The 22,905-nt window shown below is 45.6% G+C and overlaps 1 protein-coding gene across 2 annotated transcripts in view; it reads right to left on the bottom strand.

The window, feature by feature from the left end:
• The window catches only part of GALNT16 (polypeptide N-acetylgalactosaminyltransferase 16), a 76,177-nt gene that overhangs the window by 21,380 nt on the left and 31,892 nt on the right, over nucleotides 1-22,905 (bottom strand). For both annotated transcript variants that reach the window (XM_065064400.1, XM_065064401.1), the window contains exons 2-8: nucleotides 16,904-17,079; nucleotides 13,891-13,989; nucleotides 7,528-7,595; nucleotides 4,823-4,888; nucleotides 3,634-3,755; nucleotides 1,553-1,640; nucleotides 529-613 (exon numbers count right to left, since the gene is read on the bottom strand). In XM_065064400.1, coding sequence (XP_064920472.1) covers nucleotides 529-613; nucleotides 1,553-1,640; nucleotides 3,634-3,755; nucleotides 4,823-4,888; nucleotides 7,528-7,595; nucleotides 13,891-13,989; nucleotides 16,904-17,079 — 704 coding nt within the window. The remainder of the gene's footprint in view (nucleotides 1-528; nucleotides 614-1,552; nucleotides 1,641-3,633; nucleotides 3,756-4,822; nucleotides 4,889-7,527; nucleotides 7,596-13,890; nucleotides 13,990-16,903; nucleotides 17,080-22,905) is intronic.

Raw genomic sequence — 22,905 nt, 5'->3', positions numbered from 1 at the left:
ACTGGTAATAACTGCTCTAGCCAACAGAGTCTGTTATGTCCAGGGATACACATATTTAGAAGGAGAGAATGATTCTGTGCCCAAATTGCTAGGCAAGATTCAGTTCCCAGGTCTGCTTTACACTTACCGGGTGACTATTTAGGTGCTTCATTCTTTAAATCTTCACCTGGAAGATGGAAGTAATTAAAAACCCCCAAAGGGATTCCTGAGGCATTCAGAGTGTTGAGTCAGGGAGACCACAAAACCAAACATACACAAAAAGAGGTGGCTTGTAGAAGAGGCGTGCCTAAAAGCCTATGATAGTATATAACTGTTATTCTTAAAATATTCAGATAGTAATACTCTCAGAAATAGTTTATAGACCTCAATGCATTCAGAAAATAACATGAAGAGTTTCTCCTCATCAAGTGAGCACTGTGGCATTTTGTTCTCAGCAAGGCAGTCCCTGTGTACTCCATGCCATACAGGTAAAGGTTTAGTAAAAGCATTTGGAGGACTTTATGTACACAATCTGTCAGAGACAGCTACCTTATAGACTGAGTTGGGTCTGTTCTGGACATCTTCTGCTCTATAGGAATCTGCTCCCACTTAAAGTGAAGGCTCCAGTCAAACCCTGAGAAGGAAAAAAAACTTCATCAAATAGGTTTTGTTATTGTTTTTCTACTAGATTCAGTGATAGTCTGCACCTTTACATCTCAGGCTCTCTCTGTTTTCCTTCCCTGAGCTTCCTCGCAGTCTACCCAAAATGGCAAGTGTCTATCTTAATGTAGAAATCACCAGCTTCTGTCTTGGAATCCTCATCCCTTAGCACTGCAGATGTCTGCTCAGTTGCACTCCACATCTTCAGGGGAGTGTTGTCAGTGTGAGAGGCAATTGCAGTTTGGCCAGTCTGCCTTACACCTCTCCATCTGCCAAAGTCATGAGGATTTAATCAAAGGACTTTGTGGGATGTGTATTCTGGGAACAAAGGCCTGCAGATCCTCGTAACCATCACCTCTTTCAAAACCACCATTTATTCATAGTTGGCCTGTGCTGAATAGTTGAGCACAGCACAGCCACTAACATTATACCATTTTTAAGGGGAGACTTCAGCAGGCAAGCAGTGTGGTAGCAAACCCCAGCAACAGAAGAGGGAGAAGAGCACCAGGCACTGTGTGTGAACACAGGAACATCTGCAGGGGGTTCAGCTATGGGGAAAGAGGTGAAAAGGTTCAGAAGATGCCATGAGAGCCTGGCAGGTCAGAGCAGCAACTGCCTGTCAGACTCCAGTGTGCATATAATGTACAGAGGGCAAGGTGATATGTTTAAGCAGTTCATTAAGCCCTGAAATTGCAAAATGTTGTGACAGTGATGCAAGATCAAAACGAAAACACTAGTTGGGTTTTGTTTAAACTCTGCAAAAGATCTGACTTCGCAAGTTGCAGGAAAAGGAGCAGAGAAAGCCCACCAGGAAAGATCACCACTGTTTTCTTAGAAAGCTGAGCAGAACATCAATTATTTTTCATGCACCATCCCTCAGGCCTAACTTACACAAGCCATTCATTACACCCACCTCCCCTCAGATCTGCTGATGCTGCCAGGTAGGCAAAATTATCCAGGCTGATAACATCAATGATTGGACTCACCACTCGGGTATAATCCTGAGGGGGAGAAAGGGAAAAGAAAAAGAAAAAGGAGTCAGGCTTTTCTTGAACGTCTGGCAAAGTTGCCAGAGATCAAAAAACCACAAAGCTGCACAGGTAAATCTTTGTCTGGCTTCTCCAGTACAGTTCTGGTAGCTGAGCAAGGGATCTGTGGCCACTACATCCAAACATGGAGATGGTGAGTACTAGCCTGCTGCATGCCATGGATATGGGGAACGGAGCCTGGGGCCACAGCACCCAGGTGTGCTGCTAACAAACAGCTCTTTATTTCCTGCCCAAGAGACAAGGCATGAACCCCTGTCCCAAAGGTTTGGTACTTGCTTTTAATATCTACTGACAGCACACCTTCTGCTCAGCCATCCTTGAATTACCTAATTATCATCAGCCTAGAAATGATCAACCCCCTAATCATCTTCCTAACAAGTACTATGAATCAAGACCCCACACTTAAGAATCATAGTGTGAATTTAAAACACTACAATATTAAGATATTTGGGGTACTTTATTGGCATTAAGGGGTATATTTACAGTTTTCCTTTGCAATCCTTTTAGTAAGTAGAAGTTGAGATGATAACTATTTTTCCACAACATGAGACAGGGCATTAAAGGCAGTCTTGTGATAACATGATGAACCAGAGAGCTGGCAATGCCAGAAACAACATCTTGTGATCGAACACCTGATAGCCAGCCTCCATGCCTTTCCAATCAAACTTTTACTTTGTGCCTTGCAATAGTTCCTCCTGCTGTAGCATACTTGGCCAGGAGGGCACATGCTAGATGAGAGCGATCATTCATGTTTATGTCTGCCGAGCCTAAGACTCCCCAGCACCCACCTGGCAGCCTGGTGCTCCAGCCACTGCTCCAACCAGTTGGCGCTAGGGACTGAAATCTCAATGGCAAGACTGAAATCTCAAATAGGATGCACACCAGAAATGTAGGAAGAAGGTCAGAAATAGGCTGACTTGAAATCTGCTCACTAAATGACTAAATGACTTTTGCAGCTTAGACCCTTCCCTAAAGAAACCAGTGACGTCCTTTCTGCTTAGGGACCTCTAGGCTGCTGATGCTGCAGCTTGACTTAACAAGCAGTAGTAAACATTTATGGCCATCTGAGATGGAGGATTTATTGACCGGGAATAAAAAGCAGAAGCTTTTAAATCATCAATCCTTAAGTTTCAACTTCTTCCACTCCTTCATATTAAGCCAACCAAATATGAATACGAGGTTGCATTAGAGCCTCCACCCCTCCTCCCGCAGCCCATTACCCCATGGGATCATCTTTTTAGAGGAGGAGATCAATCTCAGCCACTTGCAAGCATGGCTGGGATTTCTCCCATCACCTCTCCCCAGTTTGCTCTTACAGTGGAGCTGTATGTTTCCCCCTCCAGCCCTACAGTGCAGTCAGGTTGACAGCCGCTAATATTCCTGTGTCATTTTCATTCTTCCAGCCTCACATCAATCCTTTGACAAGTGAACCAGCAAAGAGATGTCCCTGCACTCACAGACAGGTCCTTTGTGCTGGGAAGCCATCTGCATACAGGTGGTGTGTGTTGACAGCTCAGTGGGAGCATTAATGGAAGGAAAATCTTGGCAGTGACAAGGCAGAGGGGAAGGTCCATCAGCAAGAAGGGAGATGTCAACCATGAAAAAGCTGCACAGAGTGTCCTGCCAAAGTGGTTATCCTGTGTACAGGTGGGGAGGACTAGAAAGGACAGCACTTGCAGGAGACATGAGGTACAGTTTGGCGGTCCAAGCGTTCACCATTGCATTCCACCACTCAGCATCTCCTGCCCTGCCACACTGGCAGGAGGACGTAGAAGCCTGTCGAGGATCTCTTGCCCATCTAGCACAGTCTGTACCTTCATCCGTAACAGCCTGCCTGAGGAGTACCTGGGCAGGCTTTGTCCTCACCAGTACTGCTGATGGCACGTATGTCACCAGTACAAGATAGGCCAGCTTCATCCATCCTAGAGGGGGACATGGTGCTCACCTCTTTTACTCTCTGAAGCATTGGCTGCAGCCACTCGCTGTTGACTTCACAGTGACTGTCCAGGAAGGTGAGGATGTCAGCAGTAGCCACTTCGGCTCCTCGCACCCGAGAGCGAATCAGCCCTATAGCGAGGAAAGGACAGCAGAGGAGCAGGAAGGTTAGGATGGGAAACAGCTGAGCCTCCTTCAGGAAAAATACTTTGTGTGGCCATGACAGGGAAAGAGCAGGTGGTTTTCCCATATCACACCATTAGGAGCAGAGAGCAGCTTTAGTGGGGCATCCCTCAGGGGACACTGTCAGCTGAGCCCTCCCAGCACACAAAGAATGACCTCACTTGTCACTTCTGTCCGTGCCACTGAGCTTTCATCTGGTTCTTGCTGTGATGACATCCCCACTCCCTTACATCCCTCCCTGCAGGTACCTTGCTGCTGTCTGCTTCGTGTCTCTCCCATTAGAGCACCCTGCTGCCTCTCTCACGACTTCTGTGGGATCAAGCTCTACTCTCTGCTTTTTGCCTTTCTTACCGCTTATCTGCTTTATTCCCATTTGTTCTTTATTCTGCCCTGCAGTTAGAGATGTCAACCTGGCTCTCAGATGTCTCCTTATTTTCTTACAGACCATTCCACTACCTGGGATGCTCTTCGTGAACTAAGCAGTGATTCCTGTCTCTCCTTGCTCCAGGCCTGCTGTGCACTGACAGCTTTAGGAATAAGCCAGTACATGGGAGTCAAACTGAAGAGCAGCAGGGAAAATCAGCGTTACCATTTATGGACATAGGAGATATATGAGAAATAACTTTCCTTAATTGTATCTCTTTATGGTAGATATATGATTGTTTTTCCTTTTCCCACATCTCCTAGATGGTTTGTTATCTTGCACTCTGGGTTTAAAAGGACAGGACTTACATCTTCATCTTTATTCATAAAGATCTTCAAATGTGGTCCTTGTTCTAGCCAGGGCCTCTGGACACCACTTCTCATTATTTAAAGTATGAAATGAGAGCCCTGAAGCCTGAGAGTTGATAAGGTAGGTTCTCCCTCCACAGAGCCTCCGAACTAGAATACCAAACTCTTATACTGAAAAAACAAACCATAACTATAAGCAACAACATGTAAGCAGCTGGCAGGCAAACAGGGCAATGTGCGAAAATGTGCAAAATCTTAGTACCTACAAAGCTTTCCAGACTCACCTTCTCGCCGGGTGTTTCGTAGACACTTGACCTTTGGGATCTTGGTAAGGAGCTGGCAGTCCTCAGCTTAGGGAAGGAAAAAAAAATTGGCACACATGTATGAATTATTTGGCTTCAACAGAGAGCTCCAATTAACTGTTCTTCTACTTCTCCACGGGAGGGGAAATTCTGCTTTCACTTAACATCACATTAATCAGCCTGATGGCCTTAATCCTGTTGTGTGGAGAGTACACAGAAGAGCACTGCTTGCTTGCCATCCTCCTCGGACAGCTGAGCCTGTGTTTCCTTATTCTCTGAGCAGCCAGGCTTTTGCCCTCCTGTGCTCAGTGTTTCACAAGAACAACAGGGCACGAGCTGGAACCGTGGCACCAAGCACTGATGAAATGGAGTGACCGCAGGGAGTCAGGGCTGCAAATCACCAAAGTGCCAAGTGAAAGAGAGTCCTGTCATATTAAGTGATGCCATCTGCTCCCTGGGCATTTCCCAGCTCATGTGGGTATTTCCCATTTGTTCTCAAGGCAGTTTCTGCTTGATTTTATTTCGTAAAGGCCACAGGGATATGACCCGCTTCCTTGGAGACACCATCACATTAACACATGGATGCCCAAACGAGGGCTTTGCCAGCAGCTTGCCAGAAGCTCCTGGCTTCCCTCACTTACATTGCTCAGGGAAGACGAGAGGGAGGAACAGCTACTGGCTCCAGCCCAGCTGTACCAACAAGCACAAGGTCCTTAATTCATAGAATCATAGAAGCATTTTGATTGGAAGAGACCCTCAGGATCACCGAGTCCAACCATAACCTAACTCTAGCACTAAACCATGTCCCTAAGTACCTCGTCTAAACGCCTTTTAAACACCTCCAGGGATGGTGACTCCACCACTTCCCTGGGCAGCCTGTTTCAATGCCTGACAAGTTCTCTATTATCCTCTCTCTTTTCCCACCCTAGCAGAGCTCACAGGAATAACAACTTCTAAGTCACTCTTTTCCCTTGGTCCACCAAGTTCACCTTAGTTTCCATGTTTATTGCTCATTCCTTTTCAGGTCTCACACCTCCCCTTCCCTGCTGTCATCCTTCCACAGACTGAGTACTCTGAGGACAACGTGAAGTCTTTTAGCCAAAGTGCATCTCTTGGCATATTCCTGCAGGAGCATTTCCATTCTCCAGGATAGATGCAACCTGAACCACTGCCCTTGTGTGAGTGCTTTGGCAGCTGCTGCATCATCCACATGAAGTGGCGCGTGCTCTTAATTACAAAGTACTGAGATTTGACTGGACATCTGGTACAAGAGAAGGCAACACTCATCTTGGCTAAGCCACAACTTCAAGTAAATACAACAATCCTTATCAAGTCATTCACTCTCCAGGAGTGAGCACATCACTCTGACTGTAACTACTGGCCACAGCTTACGAACTCTCTGTATCTTTGAAGAAACCAAGGCAGGCACTAAAGCAAAATGTCAGACCTCAAATATGTGCTACAGTGCTTCCACACAGGTGCCTCAGGGGAGTAGCTGAATCCACAAATATCCAGCTGCCAGTGTGAAAAATGAGAGCTGTCATAAGATGGGGCTTTTAAAAATCTTTCCATTTATCTAGGAGCCTAAATGGGAGTTTCTGGATGAGTCCTGTGCAGTACAAGTCCCAGACATCCATCAGTGTTGATCTGGTACCTGTTGGCCACTGAGAAGTGAATTTCTAGATGCTGAATATGGGACATTTAGGACTGTGTGTTGGAGGTACTCAGAAACACCCAACTCCAACAGCTGGGCACAGCTCAGTCCTTAACAAAATCACACTCTATGGCCCTTGAAAAGCTAAATCCCTAATCTCAGCATCCACTTTTAAAAACTTTTTTTGGCCAAAGCTACATAAGTATTTAGCTGCAAAATTGAAAGAGCAATGCTTCCTTACCTCAGCAGGCCAGGTGGACATTCTCAGCTATCTGTAAAGTGTTCTGAAGGAGTAATTATCAATTATTATAAGTAGCATACAACTAGGCTATCCTTGAATCTAGCACACATCAAGAGAAAAGCAAAAAGTCTTCTGTCCCCACCACCTCACCACTACAACACAACAGTCAGGAGCAAAAGCAACTGTACAGATGGAAAGAGTCCATAGCATCCAAGAGGCTTCAGGTCTGGTGGGACTCATGCAGTAGACACTCCATCCCTGTGCCAAGCTGCAGGAGAAGGTATGGCACTGCCTAAAGCAATAACCCTTTTATGGCCTCCCACGGGGACACCTGAGATCCAAGACACATGGAGACAGGCAGACAGTCTCACGCCAGTTTGCCTGTAGGACCACAAGCAGCAGTTTTCTGTAGGCTTCATTGCATCCTCTTGCTCTCTCTTGGTTTGTAATTACCCAGACTGCTCATGTGCACCATTGCTACATACATGTCTGTGCTAAACAGCTCACAAAATGGTGCGTAATGAAACTAGACAGAGATCTGGATCTGCGGAAACCTGGCCAAAACTGCCAAGCTGACAGAAAGGGAAGACCCAATGGAAAAAAAAGGAAGAAGCTCTGGCCTCCGCTTTGCACGGACATAAACTAAACACAGAAAAACCTCCTCCCTTTCCTTTTTCTCTTGCATACAGACAAGAGAAAATTTCTGTGAGGGAGGGGGTATGAACAGAGAAAACAAAAAGAGGGAAGACAGAATGGAAGAAGCAAATGCAAAGGCAATAGGTCCATACTTACGATCTGAACTGAAGTCATCTACCAAAATGATCTCCTGGATAAGGCTGGGAGGGGTGCGGTTCAGGACACTGCAGGGACCCAGGGAGGAAAAAGACAAATGTCTGTGAGCTGCCATAATAACAACAATGGTAGGACTGATACAAATCTGCTATGCTATACGTTACAGCAGGAATACCAAACTCCAGTAATGTGGAAGAGTTAACCTTGACCTTCTACCAGGGTTCACTGACAGGAGCCTAACTGCAAGCAGGAATATCCCAGAGGGCTGTGGCATCTGAGCCGAACCTTGCAAGGACTCACAGCCAGAACTGCAGGACTTGCCTGGGGGCAGCTATTATAGCAAAGGATGCTGTGGTACATTTTCTGCCTCTAAACAGAGAGAAGAGCACCACCCGCTCCCACCTGCCAGGTGCTGGGCAAAGCTTATGGCTGCAAGGGAGTAGAAAGAGAGCTGACATCTTCCCCAGCAAGGAGTTTTGTCTCAATGCCACAGATGAGGCCTGCTGGGGCTTTCTCACTGATTCTCCTTCCCAGGAGGAAGGCAATTTTCTTTGGCAATATTCTGGATTTGGGGATTTTCTTCCTCTTTTTCTTGTTGCTCATCTTTCTTTCAAACCAGTCCCCACACTCACCGAGAGCACCTCCTTTTCCTTGGGCTGGTCACACCATAACCCACAGTACTGTCGGGACTGCAGTGGGTTTGTGCCTGAGGGACACAGCGACTTTCACACACAAGGAGGGGAGACAACAGCTTCTGCCCTCCTTAGAGGTTGATGCATCTTGGTACCCTGCAGTCAGAACCATCTGATTCTGGACTTCTTGTCCCTCTCATTTGTTTAAGATGCTTGAACTAATTTTCCATGAGCTTCTTCAAATCCCTTCCCTGGCTCTACCACAACCACACAGTGGCTCCTTCTGCCATGCCTCCATGCACAGGCAGGTCCTCCTTGCCTTCAACAAGAATGCTCAGTCACATTTGGTCACCCCAGTGATGAGGAGGACAGCTATGCAAATGTCAGTATTATATAACAGGGGTAAACACTGTCCTCTTGGTTCTAGCAACCCAGCTCATTTCAGCGGCACCCACCTTCCTGATTTTGAGCAATTCTGCAGAAAGACCGTTGGCTTTTTTTTCTTCCTTTTTTTGGGGGCTTTTTTGTTTTATACATGAAACAGACAAAAAAGAGTAATCCCATGCTCCCAGGAATGGAGCTTTAGAGAAAGAAATTACCATCTTGCTAAGTAGCGTCATTGATGGCTTTGCATAGAGAGCCAAAGTTTCCTCAGTTTGGGGTAGTTTTCTGCTGTCTCACACAGCAAAATCCTGACTGCTCTGCTGCTCAGAATCACATCCTACTCTATTTCAGATTTATGCTGCTTCATATGTCTCTGAGAGTATTTGTATTTCGAGCTTCCATGTCCCTAGATGACTGAGCTTGTATTTTTCAAAGCTGAATCTCATTTGCTTCTCATGGCTCATACCTCTCTTGATCCTCTAGCATGGTGGGGTGGGAGCTGAGGGATGTTCCTCTTTGCATGTGTAAGTGCAGCTTCTCCCAGCATAGGGATCATCTGCATATTTTACAGACGAGGTTGCCCTGCACTGAAATTCTTGCCTGTACAAATTCAATGCAAAATACAGCCAACTAAGACAGGCTGCATCCTGCAGTATAATGGCTGCAAAATGGTATTCTACACCTTCTCCCACTAGCTTGGCTATTAGCAATGCTCACATTTTCTCCACAAGTTTCAGGTCTTCCAGCTCAACACAGCTGTGAAAAAAAGCAAACACTTTGTTCCCTCTTCCTCACCTGTCCACTGATTCCCCAGCAGAGAGAAAAAACTCCTCAAGGAGCTCACAGGTCATTGTTCAATGCCCAGTTCTGCTCTCAGCCCTGCAAAAATTTGCTCTGGATCCTTGGGGAACATACTTAATCTTCTTTGCACTTTGTCTTGTCTGTCTTTTTAACAAGGAACACAGGAATCCTAGCTATTTCCTCCAATGAGGTGCAGAGATTGACATGACAATCAATTACTTTTAGGCACAAAATGTTTTATTAGGATTCCAAAATCCAAATGACCATTGCCTTTCACAGCAGAAACACAGACTGTTCTCCTCTCAGCCCATGGATTCCCTACCTCCTTTGTCTTTTCTCACAGCTTCCTCCTTCTTTCAGTATCAGTGTCCTTACTCTGTCACACGACACTGCATTAGCACTGCCAATGAGTTTTTCTCTCCTCTGCTGATCTGTCCATCCCTCTTCAGCTCACAGATAATCTAATTTATTCCAGATATTAGCAGAAGAGTTTCTCTTTTTTTCCTTTGCTCTAAAGTAATCTCCTCTTTTTCCATTATTTAAATTGTCATTGTAATGAGTTGCTATGCCAAATGCTCTAGCATTACAATATAATCCTTTTAATCAGAATATATACAGGCTCTCTGCATAGGCACAGAACCACTGACAGCTGTTCAAGTCCCTTGACTTAAAGCCTGACTAGTGCACTTTTATATTGCACCAAAGACAAGCAGTACCCACAATAATGACTGAAAACAGAAATAAAGAGAAAGAAAGGGACCAGACCACAAAGCAGTTGATTTTCCCTTCTGCAAGAATGGATATTGCAGCAGAAGCGATGGTATCACTTAATGACTAATCAGGTGTAGACATCAATCATGCAAAATGCCTTTTGAGTGACAGTTATTTCTGAGGGAGAACAGGATGCCAAGCAAGTAACTGGTTTGAGAGTGACAGCTATGTCCTGCCGAGGAAAACATATCGTGCAGGCAAGCAGCTCTTGACTGACACTCACATCCTGCAGGACCAAGGGTGCCAGTAACAAGCCATTTGAACTGGCATGTTCACAAGTTCTGATGGATAGCCCATTTCCCTTTTCTTTCCCCCTGCTCCCCATCTATTTCTCTCCCTCTCTCATACACAAACATTTCTCCCACCCTCAAGTGGCAACAACAGCACCTCACTCCCTTTGCTTCCACCCCGCAGCAGGGATCCCAGGGGCAGCAGGGATCCCAGAGCTGGGCAAGTGCCGATCTGCCAGGGGTGATTGTGCAAGTCCATGTGTGCACACATGCAGGCGTGGTTAGCCAGAAGGATCTGCTGATCAGGATCTGGCCCCTACAGCTGCCATGTTTAGATCACCCTGAAATAAACCATCATGCAGAAGTCTCATCCCTGGATCAGTTCCCAAGACCTCTCGGTACAAGCATTTCCACCCAGCTGAGTTACTTTGGACAGCTGTGAGAATAACTCAGGGGAGAACATTTAGGCTCATCTCTCTCTAGTTTTACTTTAAGATGAATTCTATCCCAGTACTCTTTTCATATTTCTTCCTAGAATTTCCCAAAGATTTACAGCTGATTTTTGAGTTCCCAAATTGAGGCACACTCCAGCCAGACTTGCAAAGATTTCAGGTATGAAAGCCTCAACAGGCAGTACACATTCTACTCACCTCTAAATATTGGGCCTCTGAAAAAGTTTTCAGGCATAGAAAATATTGCTCTTAGTGCTGTTCATTTGCATCAGCTGTCCTCTTTTACATCTACTTGGCTTATAGCATCCCCATAGTGTAATTAGGATAACTAAACTTGAGAAACGGCTCATAATAGTTAAATCATATGCAACTTTCACCAGGTGCATCTCAAATGGTATATTTTAATTACATAAATAATCATGCTCTACCTGGCTTAAGAAAGTTCTTATGGATGTAGAAATAATGAAAGACTGCAAGCCTGACTAGTCAGCAGTTAAGCAGGCAGTGCAATTTTCTGCCTCCTGTTGCTTAACATCACTGTGGTCCTCTGCAGCCTCACAGCCAGGTCATAAACCAAAGAGAATGGAACAGTTTTGTCCCTTTGATACCTGACTTATCCCAAAGCAATGCTGCAAAGTAATAATTATAATACAAAGCTTTTGGTGCACTGACTGTGTATGTGAATTCAGTGACAATTATACTCACAGCAGTAACTCAGCCTGACACATTCAGATGCGTTTTGCTGAAAGTCAGGACTCCTGGGTTACAGAAGAGGCCTTGAAGAGCACTGTGAAATCTTCAACTCTCTCTATAACATCAGTGTCAACCTGCAAGTGGGACTCAGTCCCACAGCTCTTCTGACAGTGCAGCCATGACCCAAACCTTCACCACTGTGTATGGTTGTCACACCTCCCATGCCTCCAAGACAAGGCTACTAGCTAAAGCTTGGCAGTGTGACATTGCAAATGCTGTAGAGCCCAAGAAGAATTCAGCCTTTGGGATCTCTCACCAGAAAGGGATAAATCATGGACACTTCTGACATTTGATGCAAGCAAGGAGTAAATCAATCACATGCATTGGCTGTAAACCATCTGGCAATGAAGGCTCCAGCTGTAGCCAGAGGTCTGGGAGGAAATGCCATCCACCCCACCATTCACAGCAGAGTGTGACCAGGCCCTCACAACAGCACTCCTACAGTGGCAGCAGAATTGCAGGAACCAATCTGAACAGATGGTTCATCCATTTTTCAGGGTCTTAATTGGGGGCTCCAGGTTGCAGGAGACCAGTAATACCACATCTTGAGTGTTATGTCCAGTTCTGGGCTTCCCAGGAGAAGAAAACGAGGGACATGCTGAAGCAGGTCCAGTGAAGGATCACTAAGATAATTAAGTGACTGGAGCACCACATGTATGAGATGGGGTTGAAAGAGCTGGGGTTGTTTAGCCTTGAGAAGAGAATGCTCAGAAAGCAGCTGCAGAGTCACCATCCTTGAAGATTTAAAAACTGACCAGCCCTGAGCAACCTACTCTAGTTGACCTTGCTCTGAGCAAGCCTGGCCCATTGATGCATCAGCAACACTCATCTGCTCGTTAGTACACAACATCTCCACAGGATCTGGAATCAGTTTCTCTCTTTATGCATTACTGCTGCCCTGAATCTCATCTTCTCTTCATTTTAACTATCATAGCATCTGCCTATTTGATTGGCTGCCTTTAGATTTTCTTAAGGATCCTACTAACATGGCCTCTGAGCAACTAACCATTTATTATCTGACCTATGATGTAATTGGCAGAAATCTCTTCCCGTTGCCCTAGCAGCACCATATTTCCAAACAAATCTGCTCATTTTCTGAACAGTGGTTCTGTAGAACCCATTTTATGGTTCAAATGAAAAGGAAATTATAGAGATAAAAAGGCAAAACGTGTTAATGCAATACATACAAGTCTCTGGAAACACAGTAGCACCAAACCTGGTAGACCAAAATCCATACCCTTTGCCATGAGGCCAACTTGAAAAAGCATGTTATTTATTCACAAAGCACACTTCTCTAAGCCCACAGGAACTGACAGGGGAAGAAGTGGTGATGATGAATAATGCATTCCTGTTAGTGATACCATCAGCTCAACTTTCTCCCTGGAAAATTCACTCTTCCTTCAGCCTCCACAAGCTGTTCCTGGACCTGCTTGCAGGCTTCAGAGACCCTTTGAGAAATGGTTTGATAAGTCAGAGAGGGCAGAGGGCATTTTTTGTGTAAAAACGAAAAGGAAGCATCTCACTGGGTTCTGTGGGGGTGATGGGGAAAGGAAGGTGCAGCTGGAACATTGCTTTGTGGTACAGATAATTGCATGCTCCCATCTACTTGGGGATGCTGACAGGTTCAATACCACTTTTATACTTGGTTAGATTTGGCCACTACTAATGATACTTAGCTATAAGGAGACACTGGTACAAGATAGCAAGTGTCCTGTGGGTTGAGCAGGGTCTAGGCACAAAGCTCCAGGAAGGATCTGGTGTGCCATCAGGCTCAGTATCTGTTTACCAGCAAGTGACTCCTGCTTACACTGCAAGGGCCTCAGTATCCAACAAGACTTTGAGTTTATCACTTTCTGCTTGAGAGACTTGTGAGCTGTGCCCCTTGCCCTCACTGAGTGAGCCCCAGCACCTGGAACACATGCCCTAGCAGGGGGCTAGCTGCTTATTCCCGTTTATGAAACATGGTCCTTCCTCCCAAGCCCTTTTGCTCAGTTGCATCTAGCAGGCCACAGTATGCCCTTTGGTCCCCCCTCACTCTTCCAAACCAAGCTCATACAGACTGTTCCCACCTGCAGATGCAGGCCAAGCAGCCCCTTTCCTGCTGCTAACGAATCTCTCCACAGGGGCTATGTAAGGGCTAACTGCAGATATGTTCTGTCCTTGAAGACACTCCCATGCTGCCAATCCTGACCTGTCCTCATGGGCCAGCTCAAAAGCAGATCACAAGCAGCTGGGCGACTGCACCCACACTGCTTGTCTAACTGCTGGAAAATGCCTAACCCTCCATCAGTGCCCTTACAGGCACCATGATTTGGGCCCAGCACCCCTTGCTGAACTCACCTCTTCACTGTGCGGAGCAGAGTGGAGCGTGCCTCGTTGTGGAAGGTGATGATGAGGCTGGTAGCTGGCAAGTCTGTGTCATAGCGTACAGAAGTGCACCTGCAACATGGGAGAGCAGAAGTGTAAGCCTAACAACATCCAGGAGCAGCCATTGCAGCAGCATACCTAGAATTTCTAAAGGAGAAGAAAATAACATGCTAAAACCAGAAACAGCACAGTTGAGCTGTAGCAAGAGAAGCCTCAGCAGCCCCTGCACCAAGGCTGGCAGAGCTTAAAAACAACTGTGCCTGTTGAAAGGCAAAGCTTTGAGGCTGTGATACCTAAACTTACAATGCTGCATGCTGAGAAGACCATATGGGTTTCATGGGGAACAAATGTTCAAGTCCCTGGATCTGCCTATGATTCATGTAAAATCCTGTTTATTCATGCATAGAACATGCACATGCTAAGGATGCATGGAGCTGGTATTGCTCTGTAAAGCACTCCAAATTCTTTGGACAGTAGGCTTTACAGAAAGGAAAACACTAGCTAGTGCTGCATCAGGGAGTTGCTGAGGTTGAACACTAATACTTCTGCTGGCAATGGAAAGCCATTCCTCTCATCTGACTTTGTAATGTTAGGTACACACATTCATTCTCATACTCAGAACCAAGGGTTAACTCACGATCAGCTTGCACAAGGGCTGCTCATACCTTATGGAGAACAAGGATTCTTGGGGGAAAACAACTCACAGATGTGAATCCTGAATCCAATCCTGGCAGATATTAGGAATGGCAGATTTGGGTTGATCTGCTCCTCCGGAGTGTCTGCCTTCTTAATATCCAACCAGTGTCAAACAGCAGTCAGTCTGCACTAGCTCTCTGCCCAAAGAAGAGCCCACACCTGAAATTATGGCCTAGTGTTTTTAACCACTCAAGGCCATGCACAGACAGAATCCATCCCAGGAGGGAATGTAACTCACTTCTTACACCTACTACTTGTACTTCCACATTTACTTAGTGTTATTTATGGCTATTACTAAGCTGTTACTGGTTTTATTATCACATTTAATCCTACTGGTTTATGCCTTTTTCGTTGCAATATTTTATTAAGGGGACACCAGCTTTTTACAGCAATTTTCAAACACATAAAGAAACCTTGATAAAGACTAATGTGGAAAACCTGAGACCAGAAAGGAGACATACCATGTTTGTTATTGTTTCAAAATAACTCTGTGATGTAATGCATATTAAAAATATTAGGGCATCAGGAAGTGGAAAAGCAGCAGAGATTAGTGTATGTGTTATTTGGGGAAGTCTTCTCAGGACCTCAGCATTACTGCAGCATCACAGATGACAAGGACAAAGTTTGAGCTTGAAAGTTGGCACTGTCTTTGAATTTGCTTTGAATAAAAAAAATAGCTACATGCTAGGTCAGAAGGAGCTTGTAGGAGATGGAGTCAAGTATGTTCAAGCTCTGCTTAGGTGCCTGAAGAAAAAGTGACATGTTGGTGACCTATTGAACCCCACTCCTTAAACAGAGAGCCAGGTCCATTTGTGACAGAAGGATGGGCTTTCCTCAAACACCAATCTAACTTGTGTCAGCTGAAATAATTCCTCATCCTAAATCGCCACCCCAGCAACCCCTCCAATATTGTTAGGTCAAGGTGCTCAGATACAGCTCCCTCATTTCCAAACTGCCACCTCTGCAAAGGGAAGGAACATGGAAATAGGTTTATCTGCTCTGATTATACACTGCTTTGGACTCCCCACTGCCGAAGGGAATCCTTGCAAAGTTGGGGCTGAAATGACCGTACATTTACAGGGAACCACATTGCTCTTCAGACTGAAATGCATAGAAGAGGCTTTTCACAAAAAACGTGCTCCACATGCTACCACAGATCAAAATAAACACTAATTCACCTTTGAAGTAAGCTGGTTTTAGGCCAGAATATGACAGCAGACTAACAGAAAGCAGCAATTCTGCCTGGCAGGGAGACTTGTCAGTAACACAGGACATGCCACCACTGCCTCTGAGTCACTAGGAAGCCAATCCCAAGTACTATGCTGGGGAACAGAAGCACAGACTTCAATCTCACAACCAAGGTCCTGAGTGCTGGCTTTCACAAAGCACCCTGATGCTTGTCAGTGCTGGCAAGCTCACAAAGCTCTTATGTCTCCTGACATCCCTTTCGCAGTTTCAATCAAGTTAAATGCCTGGATTCCTATTCCCAGCAGCTGTGAAATGTTGCTTTGCAATCCTAGGTAGGGTCTTGGTTCTAGCCCAGATAGACAAGCATTTCGGACAGGGTTAGTTTGCTTCTGTTACTTATCCATTGAAGTAGCCTGTTTTACACTATAGTATCACCATCAAACCTACAACTTTCAAGGTACAATGTTATCTTTTTTGTACTCCAGAAACTACAAAATAGTTACCTGAGCACTATTAGCAATTTAAAGATGAGTTTAGTCAGCAGAATAAATTCACTCCCAGTGAAACATGGACAGAACGATGTGTACTTTGCAAGATACGAAATATTCAGTGTATTCACATGCTAGTTTCATTCCTGTCCCAGCAGCTTTCATTCAAACCATAATGCTCAGGCTGGCAAGAAGGCACCAAACCAGCTTCAGACAGCCAGGGCACAGCAGATGAGGAACACCAGAGTAAAGCGAGGCTGCAACAGTGGCATAACTCGCAGTCAGGACAGAAGGTCACTGAGAGAAGCTGTGAGTGTGAGGGAAATTGTGCGAAAAACGATGGTCAGATGAGCAATTTGAGCTGCAACGGAGGGGCTGTGCTGAAACAAGATTATGCTTGGACCTGGGAGAAGAGATGCTAGAAAAGCAACAAGCTGGGGCTGAATTAGTCAAGGGTCTCTGCACATTTGTGACCTTTCCCGATTAATCATGAAATAATGGGCCAACACTGGTGAAGAGAAGCCCGAACCATCCCTTGTCAACATTGCAGAACAACACCAGGAGGGCAGTGGACTCCCCACACTCCACCACTTGGAGCAAGGGCTGCACGGTACCTGTAGTGCCTGGTATCCCGAATGGGCCGATCGCTGCTGAGTTTGTCACTCTCTAGCTGATTAAAAGCATGCTGGCGGTAGGGGTCTTCTCCGGCCTTCAGCTGCTTGGAGGACAAGTAAGCCTTTTCATCAAAACCCCTCCGGCTATTCTTCTCTCCTTGGGGAGCCCTTGTCATCTAGAACACAGACAAGCATCAGGGAGAGCAGCCAACTCATGTTTACACACAGGCAATAAGTTCAGACATAGAATCATAGAACCATTTCGGTTGGAAAAGACTCTCAAGACCAATTGAGTCCAACCATTGCCCTGTACATGCGTACACTAAGGCAGGTTGTTTGCCACACATCTGGAAGTAGTTGAGGTATGGGGAAAGGCAGGACAGGCAAGATCTTGGAAAGGAGAGCAGGAAACCCTCGCAGATATGGTGTTACAATTGCCTTCTCCAAGGAAAATTGCAGGCCTGTTATCCTTACTGACTGAGCTTGGGATGAAAGCTGCCATTCCTGATAGCACAGGAAGAGCCAAATTCCCTGGCAACATGCATGCAACATGCAATTCCAGGCAACGTGGGTTCGAGAGCAGTCTCCAGCCAATGTGGCTGAAACACAGAATTTTGAGCAAAAGCAGTTTCAGCCTTTCAGCAATCACTATCATATACAAACAGAAGCAGCTGATTTAGCAGGTTGCCTGCTGTGCCTTGCCCAGCTTTGCCCAGTCCATGATAAAGTTGGAAGCTGCATGTGACTGTCCCCAGACCCACGCAAGAACTAAAAACTGTAAAATATCAGCTTATAAAGCAATCAGGATTGTTTATACAATCAAAGTCGTTTAAACAAATTGTCTATGGTAGCCATTTGATAGACCAAATAATGAAGAAGCCATAAAATACTCCCAGCCTTGTACAAAGGAGTGCTGGATCTCCCTAAAACTGCTGGAAAAGACAGATTTTGCCTCATTCATGTCTTATCCAAAGTGCTGGACAGTCCCCAGATCTTGAGATCCTTCTATATAAAACAGTTTGGATACACTCTAACACTAGGTTTGGTCACAATTCTCCCTCTCCTAAAAAGCTCCTTTCAGGAGATTTAGAGGGCAAGAGACCAGGGACTGGTCCCCAGTATCACACCGTATTTTCGTTGACCCAATTTAGTAAGCTGGGAAACAACTCGAGAGACGCAGGACCACATCGAATTCCTTAAGCAGGAAAGCACTTAGAAGAACAAACATCTCCGCACCTTTCTCCAAGAAGGGCTACCCTGCAGTGCAGACAGCCCTAGGAGAAGCAGACAGTTGGGTAAGATGATGGCAAATTAAATTCAGCATAGACAAGTGCAAGATAATGAACATTAGAAGAAACAAATTGAACTACTCATGCACGTTGATGGATTTCAAACGAACCGTGACCACGTGGGTTACAGATCCAGATGTCCCTATGGACAGCTCAATGAAGCCCTGCATTCCATCCATTGAGATGGGAAATACAGCAAATCGAGTGCACTGCAAATGTGACACAGAAAACTGAAACCATCATGAACACTGTTATACAAAATCAGTGACAGCACGGCAGCCACAGCCAGAGCACAAGTTTTGTCAAACTGGTCTCTGGAAGGAAGCTACCAGAGCATGAAGAGAAATTAAAGGTTAGGACTATTCCTTTTGCAAAGATGAATGAACTGAGAAAAAAAAAAGAAAGTAGTCCATAAAATTATGCCTAATACAGCCAAGGTCAGCCTGATGCTCAGATTTCTCCTTCTTACCATAGAAGGACAAGGGAAATGTCTTTTCCTAGGGGAAAAAAAAAAAAAAAAAGTGCCACTATTTCAACACAAAGAAACTTATTCAACCACTGGACAACCAAGCTGCTGCATATGGACTTACCATAGCGCATGAGTCACATAGGCACACTTGGGCAGATAAGTTTGCCTCCAACCCAACCCCTCCAGGCAGCAAGTGCTCTGCCCTGTCGCCCCTCAGTGATGGACGCCGTTGTCCCCTGCAGCCCCTCGGCAAGGGATGCCGTTGTCCCCCTGCTGCTCCTTGGTGCAGGATGCCGCTGTGCCCCACCATCCCTCACAGCGCCTGCCGCGACGGCACCGCTGGGCACATCGCTGGGTTAGGGCAACAGCCCAGTTATCTGCACGTCTGGTTTCAGAGCCTGCTGCCCAGGCTCTCCCTTGAAATAATATTTTCAGTACAAGGAAGAAAATAATTACGTTAATATCTCTAGAAATTGAAGTGTTTTTCTCCTTTAATTTGCACTAGGTGCTTTGTCAAGCTTAGCTTCCATTTCTCTATTTTCCTCTTGCCCTAGAAAACAACACTGATGTGTAGCAAAAGCCCAGCTTATCAAGCACCTTCAAATATTTTGCAGTCACTTGCTTGCCCTTTACTACTTACCTCTGTCTCACCAGGCCCTGGAAAAACAATAGGTGGTTTTGGTTTATATTGCTATGAACCATTGTGCATATAGCTGGAAGGAGCAGCAAGTCTTCAGGAGCCATTTTGTCAGGGCACTGCAAGGACCGGGGGCTCCCCATGGTGGGGCTCAGGGCAGGGCCTGGCAGCCAGGGCACAATCCCACCTTCCAGCCAGGGGCAGAACAGCTCGGGGCCACTGTGGCACCCCAGCCCTGGGTATCAGGCACCGACCTGGGGACGGACCAGGCTGTGGGCCCACCTTTGCAGGGCCCGTGGCCAGGCAGAGCAGGGCTGTGGGGAGCTGGAGACCGGCCCTCCTGCAGCATCGCTGGTCAGGGGCTGATGGCCCCAGGGGGGCTGAAATGGGGTCCTGGGCCATGGGCAGGGGAGCTCTGGGGAGCAGGCAGGGACAGGACACATTACTGTCCTCAGGGCCATGACACATTTTAATTTGAACTATTAGGGTTAATTCCTCTAGATACTATGGTGCTCACATTAATTACGCATCAAATTTTAAAAGTGATAAAAGAGCACTGGGAATTAACTGTCAGTTAAGAACACTTCTCATTTTTATCTCAGCCAGTATCTTTTTGTGCTCTCTTCAAACAGGGCAAAGGGAAGATGCAGGGCATAATAGCTCAGGAGGCCTAGGTTCAGCTTCTAGACTGACAGCTAATCAACAGGTAATCACCAAGTCATCAAACAACCTATCTCTGAGCACCAAGAAGATAACAAGGCAATAAATAGGAGCCAACTGAGATTTGTCAAGACCGCATCATGTCAGAGCAATCTAATTTTCTCCTGTGATGGAGTAATCAGTCTTAAGGGTGTGGAAAAGCAGTAGATAGATACATCATGACTTTGGTAAGGGTTTTGCGAGGCGGTGGTAAGATGTCATTAGCAAGCTACAGAAATAGATATCTAGAGGAAACTCATGCAGAATGGGTGAAACTGTTTGGAAAGCCACTGTCAGAGCAGAATTACCTGTTCACTGTCACAACAGAGGGGCTATGGTGAGAGCAGGTCTTAGGGATTTGTTCTCGATCGAGCACTGTTCAGTATTTTCATAAGCACCTTGGATACTGAGACTGAGTACATTAATCAAATCCACAGGATTTGTCCACAGCAAAAGTGTCAGACATATCAGGGAACAGGATTAGAATTAAAAATTATCATCTCAACAAATGGGAAAAAAGTCTGAAAACAATTCATTAAGGCCCCAAAGACCCCTACAGCTCATCACATTTGTGGCTAGTACAAAACATTAAAGAAACATCAAGGTAGCAGCTCCCCAGAAGAGTGCCACATGTTACAGCTCATTACAAAGCACACAACAGCAAAGCTCAATGAAGAGAAGAGAGAAAACATCATCCTGAGTGGAGCCCAGACAGCTATGAACAAGCCTGGCAAAGTGAATATAAAGCCTATCTTTAAGGACGGACTTGCTTTATCAGATTTTTTTCCTAGAACAAAGATGTTTGACTGCAGAACATTTTTGACTGTTAATTGAAAACATACTTGACAAGAGCAGCACAGGTTCTGATACAGCAGCCAACTCCCTGCCAAACCCTTTGAGGAGGGCAGACTGATGTCCACCCCTTCTTTCCTCTCCTTTCACATTAACACCTCTCACTTCAGGAAGAAGTCAATATAAGCACATCTGAGCTTTGGGTATATCAAAGGCACAGTATGTACACCTAAGTGCAAAGTTAAGACTTTTACCACAACAGGACAGTTCACACCTGTAAGTTCTCTGTGTAGCTTGCTACACACCCTCCATCCCCATGCTTGAGGCTGGAACAACAAGTGGGAGTTATGGGAGCAGAAGAGCCCAGTTCCTTCTGACTGATGGTCTGTGACAGACCAAAAGAATTTGCTAGATGAAAGCAGAAATAAAGATGAATAGGCACTGGAAATGTCAGTGTCTAGACTAGGGATTAGCACAGCAGTTTGTATAAATTAAGGTTTGTCCCAAACATTGCTTAGACCTCCGGCACAATTCACATATCAAAATTTCCGGAAATTCTATAGACCTTCTATTCTCATTTCACCGTTTCTCATTTTCACGTATGCTTTTCCCTTTCAGTGACAGAATGGACTGAGTTGCTCTTCCGCTGTTGAAAGCACGTCCTTATTTGTGTTTTGACATGGTTCAAGAGACCAGGAACTATTTAAGTAGTGAAGTTAACTTTCTAAGTAAAGGATTAAGGGAAAGGAATTAATGCCATGCACTTCTATGAAAACTTGAGAGGCTCATTTCTTGACTAGCCCAGTGATATTCTTCTAGGCCTGATCACTTGTGGAACAACAAGACTATAACACAGAAAGTGCCACTTACCTCCATGCACTATCACTACCATCAGGCATACGCACGCCAGCTCCAAAATAATGCAAAAAGCCACTAAAACCAGAGCAGCTGGTGACTGCAGGGTCGCAGGATACATTTTTGTAACAGCAGGCTTAGTGAAATTAAAAAAGGACAACCACACTCCAGGAGTCATGAGGAATCATTACTTAACTAAAGTAAGGTATGTAAAAGTCTCAAAGACAAGTGCAACTAATGATTTTACAGTTACTGCACCATTAATCCAGCAGCAGTTTTATATGGTGAGATGTATACTCCAAAGCTTCTGCATATCTTCCTTATAAGTGTTTAGTGCTAGTATAACAAATGGAACAGGGGGCTGCCATGCTTTTTTGTTTTAAGCTCATTTTCATGATTGTGTCAGTTCTGTCAAATCCCAGGACTGAAAAGCATAAATCACATGCCATCCCCAGCGACTACCTTTCCCTGGAAGAACTAACTAATGAATACGGACATAAAGCAAGCCAGGGAGTAACAATTTCATAAAACCTTTCTCCCTCTCGAGTCCCCGCTTTGATTCATCCCGCTGCTGCAGCCTCACATACCACCGCTGCCATGATCTCCAACCCTGCCAGCACCTCTCTCCCACCAGCCCTGCAGGTCCAGCCCCCCTCAGCAGAGGTTTTCCCCTTTGGACTGGTTTAATGCCAGCTTCAACCCATTGGGTTGAGATACAACCTGGCTGGCTGAGCAAAGGGCAGGATCAAGTCACCTCTGTAAACCACAGCGGAGCTGCTGGGGTCCGTATGGTATGAAATTTTTCTCCATGGGCTCAATCCACTTGCTCCGTAAGCTGTCCCAGTGACCTGAAAACAAGTTCCAAAGAGGACAGGACAGCACAGCACCACCAGCAGCATTCAGGTGCTAGAGAGCACAGCAGTGCTTGGGGATGCCATGGAAACAGGCCCTGCTCAGCTCTGTAATCCCTGTGCTGGCAGATGGATGGGCTACGGATGGCACAGAGCACAAACAGGGCAGGACTGAGAACTGCAGCGACTCCAAAGAAATTCCTAGGAGATCCTGCTTTCCCAGGGAGCAAGCTACTCTTGACGGGCTGAACCTGCAAGAGATCGTCTCTTGAGTGTCCATTGCCAAGAGCATTTGTTATAGAGGGCCTGTTGCATTTCCAGTTGGGTTTAGGAATCCCAGTGTGCACACAGCTCTTGTTATATGTCATTAAATAGTCCATATACTTCTCTGAAAAATGGCTCAAAATACT

Source organism: Columba livia, chromosome 5 (assembly GCF_036013475.1).
Source record: "Columba livia isolate bColLiv1 breed racing homer chromosome 5, bColLiv1.pat.W.v2, whole genome shotgun sequence".
Classification (NCBI taxonomy): domain Eukaryota; kingdom Metazoa; phylum Chordata; class Aves; order Columbiformes; family Columbidae; genus Columba; species Columba livia.
This window is presented reverse-complemented; position numbering and strand designations above follow the sequence as displayed.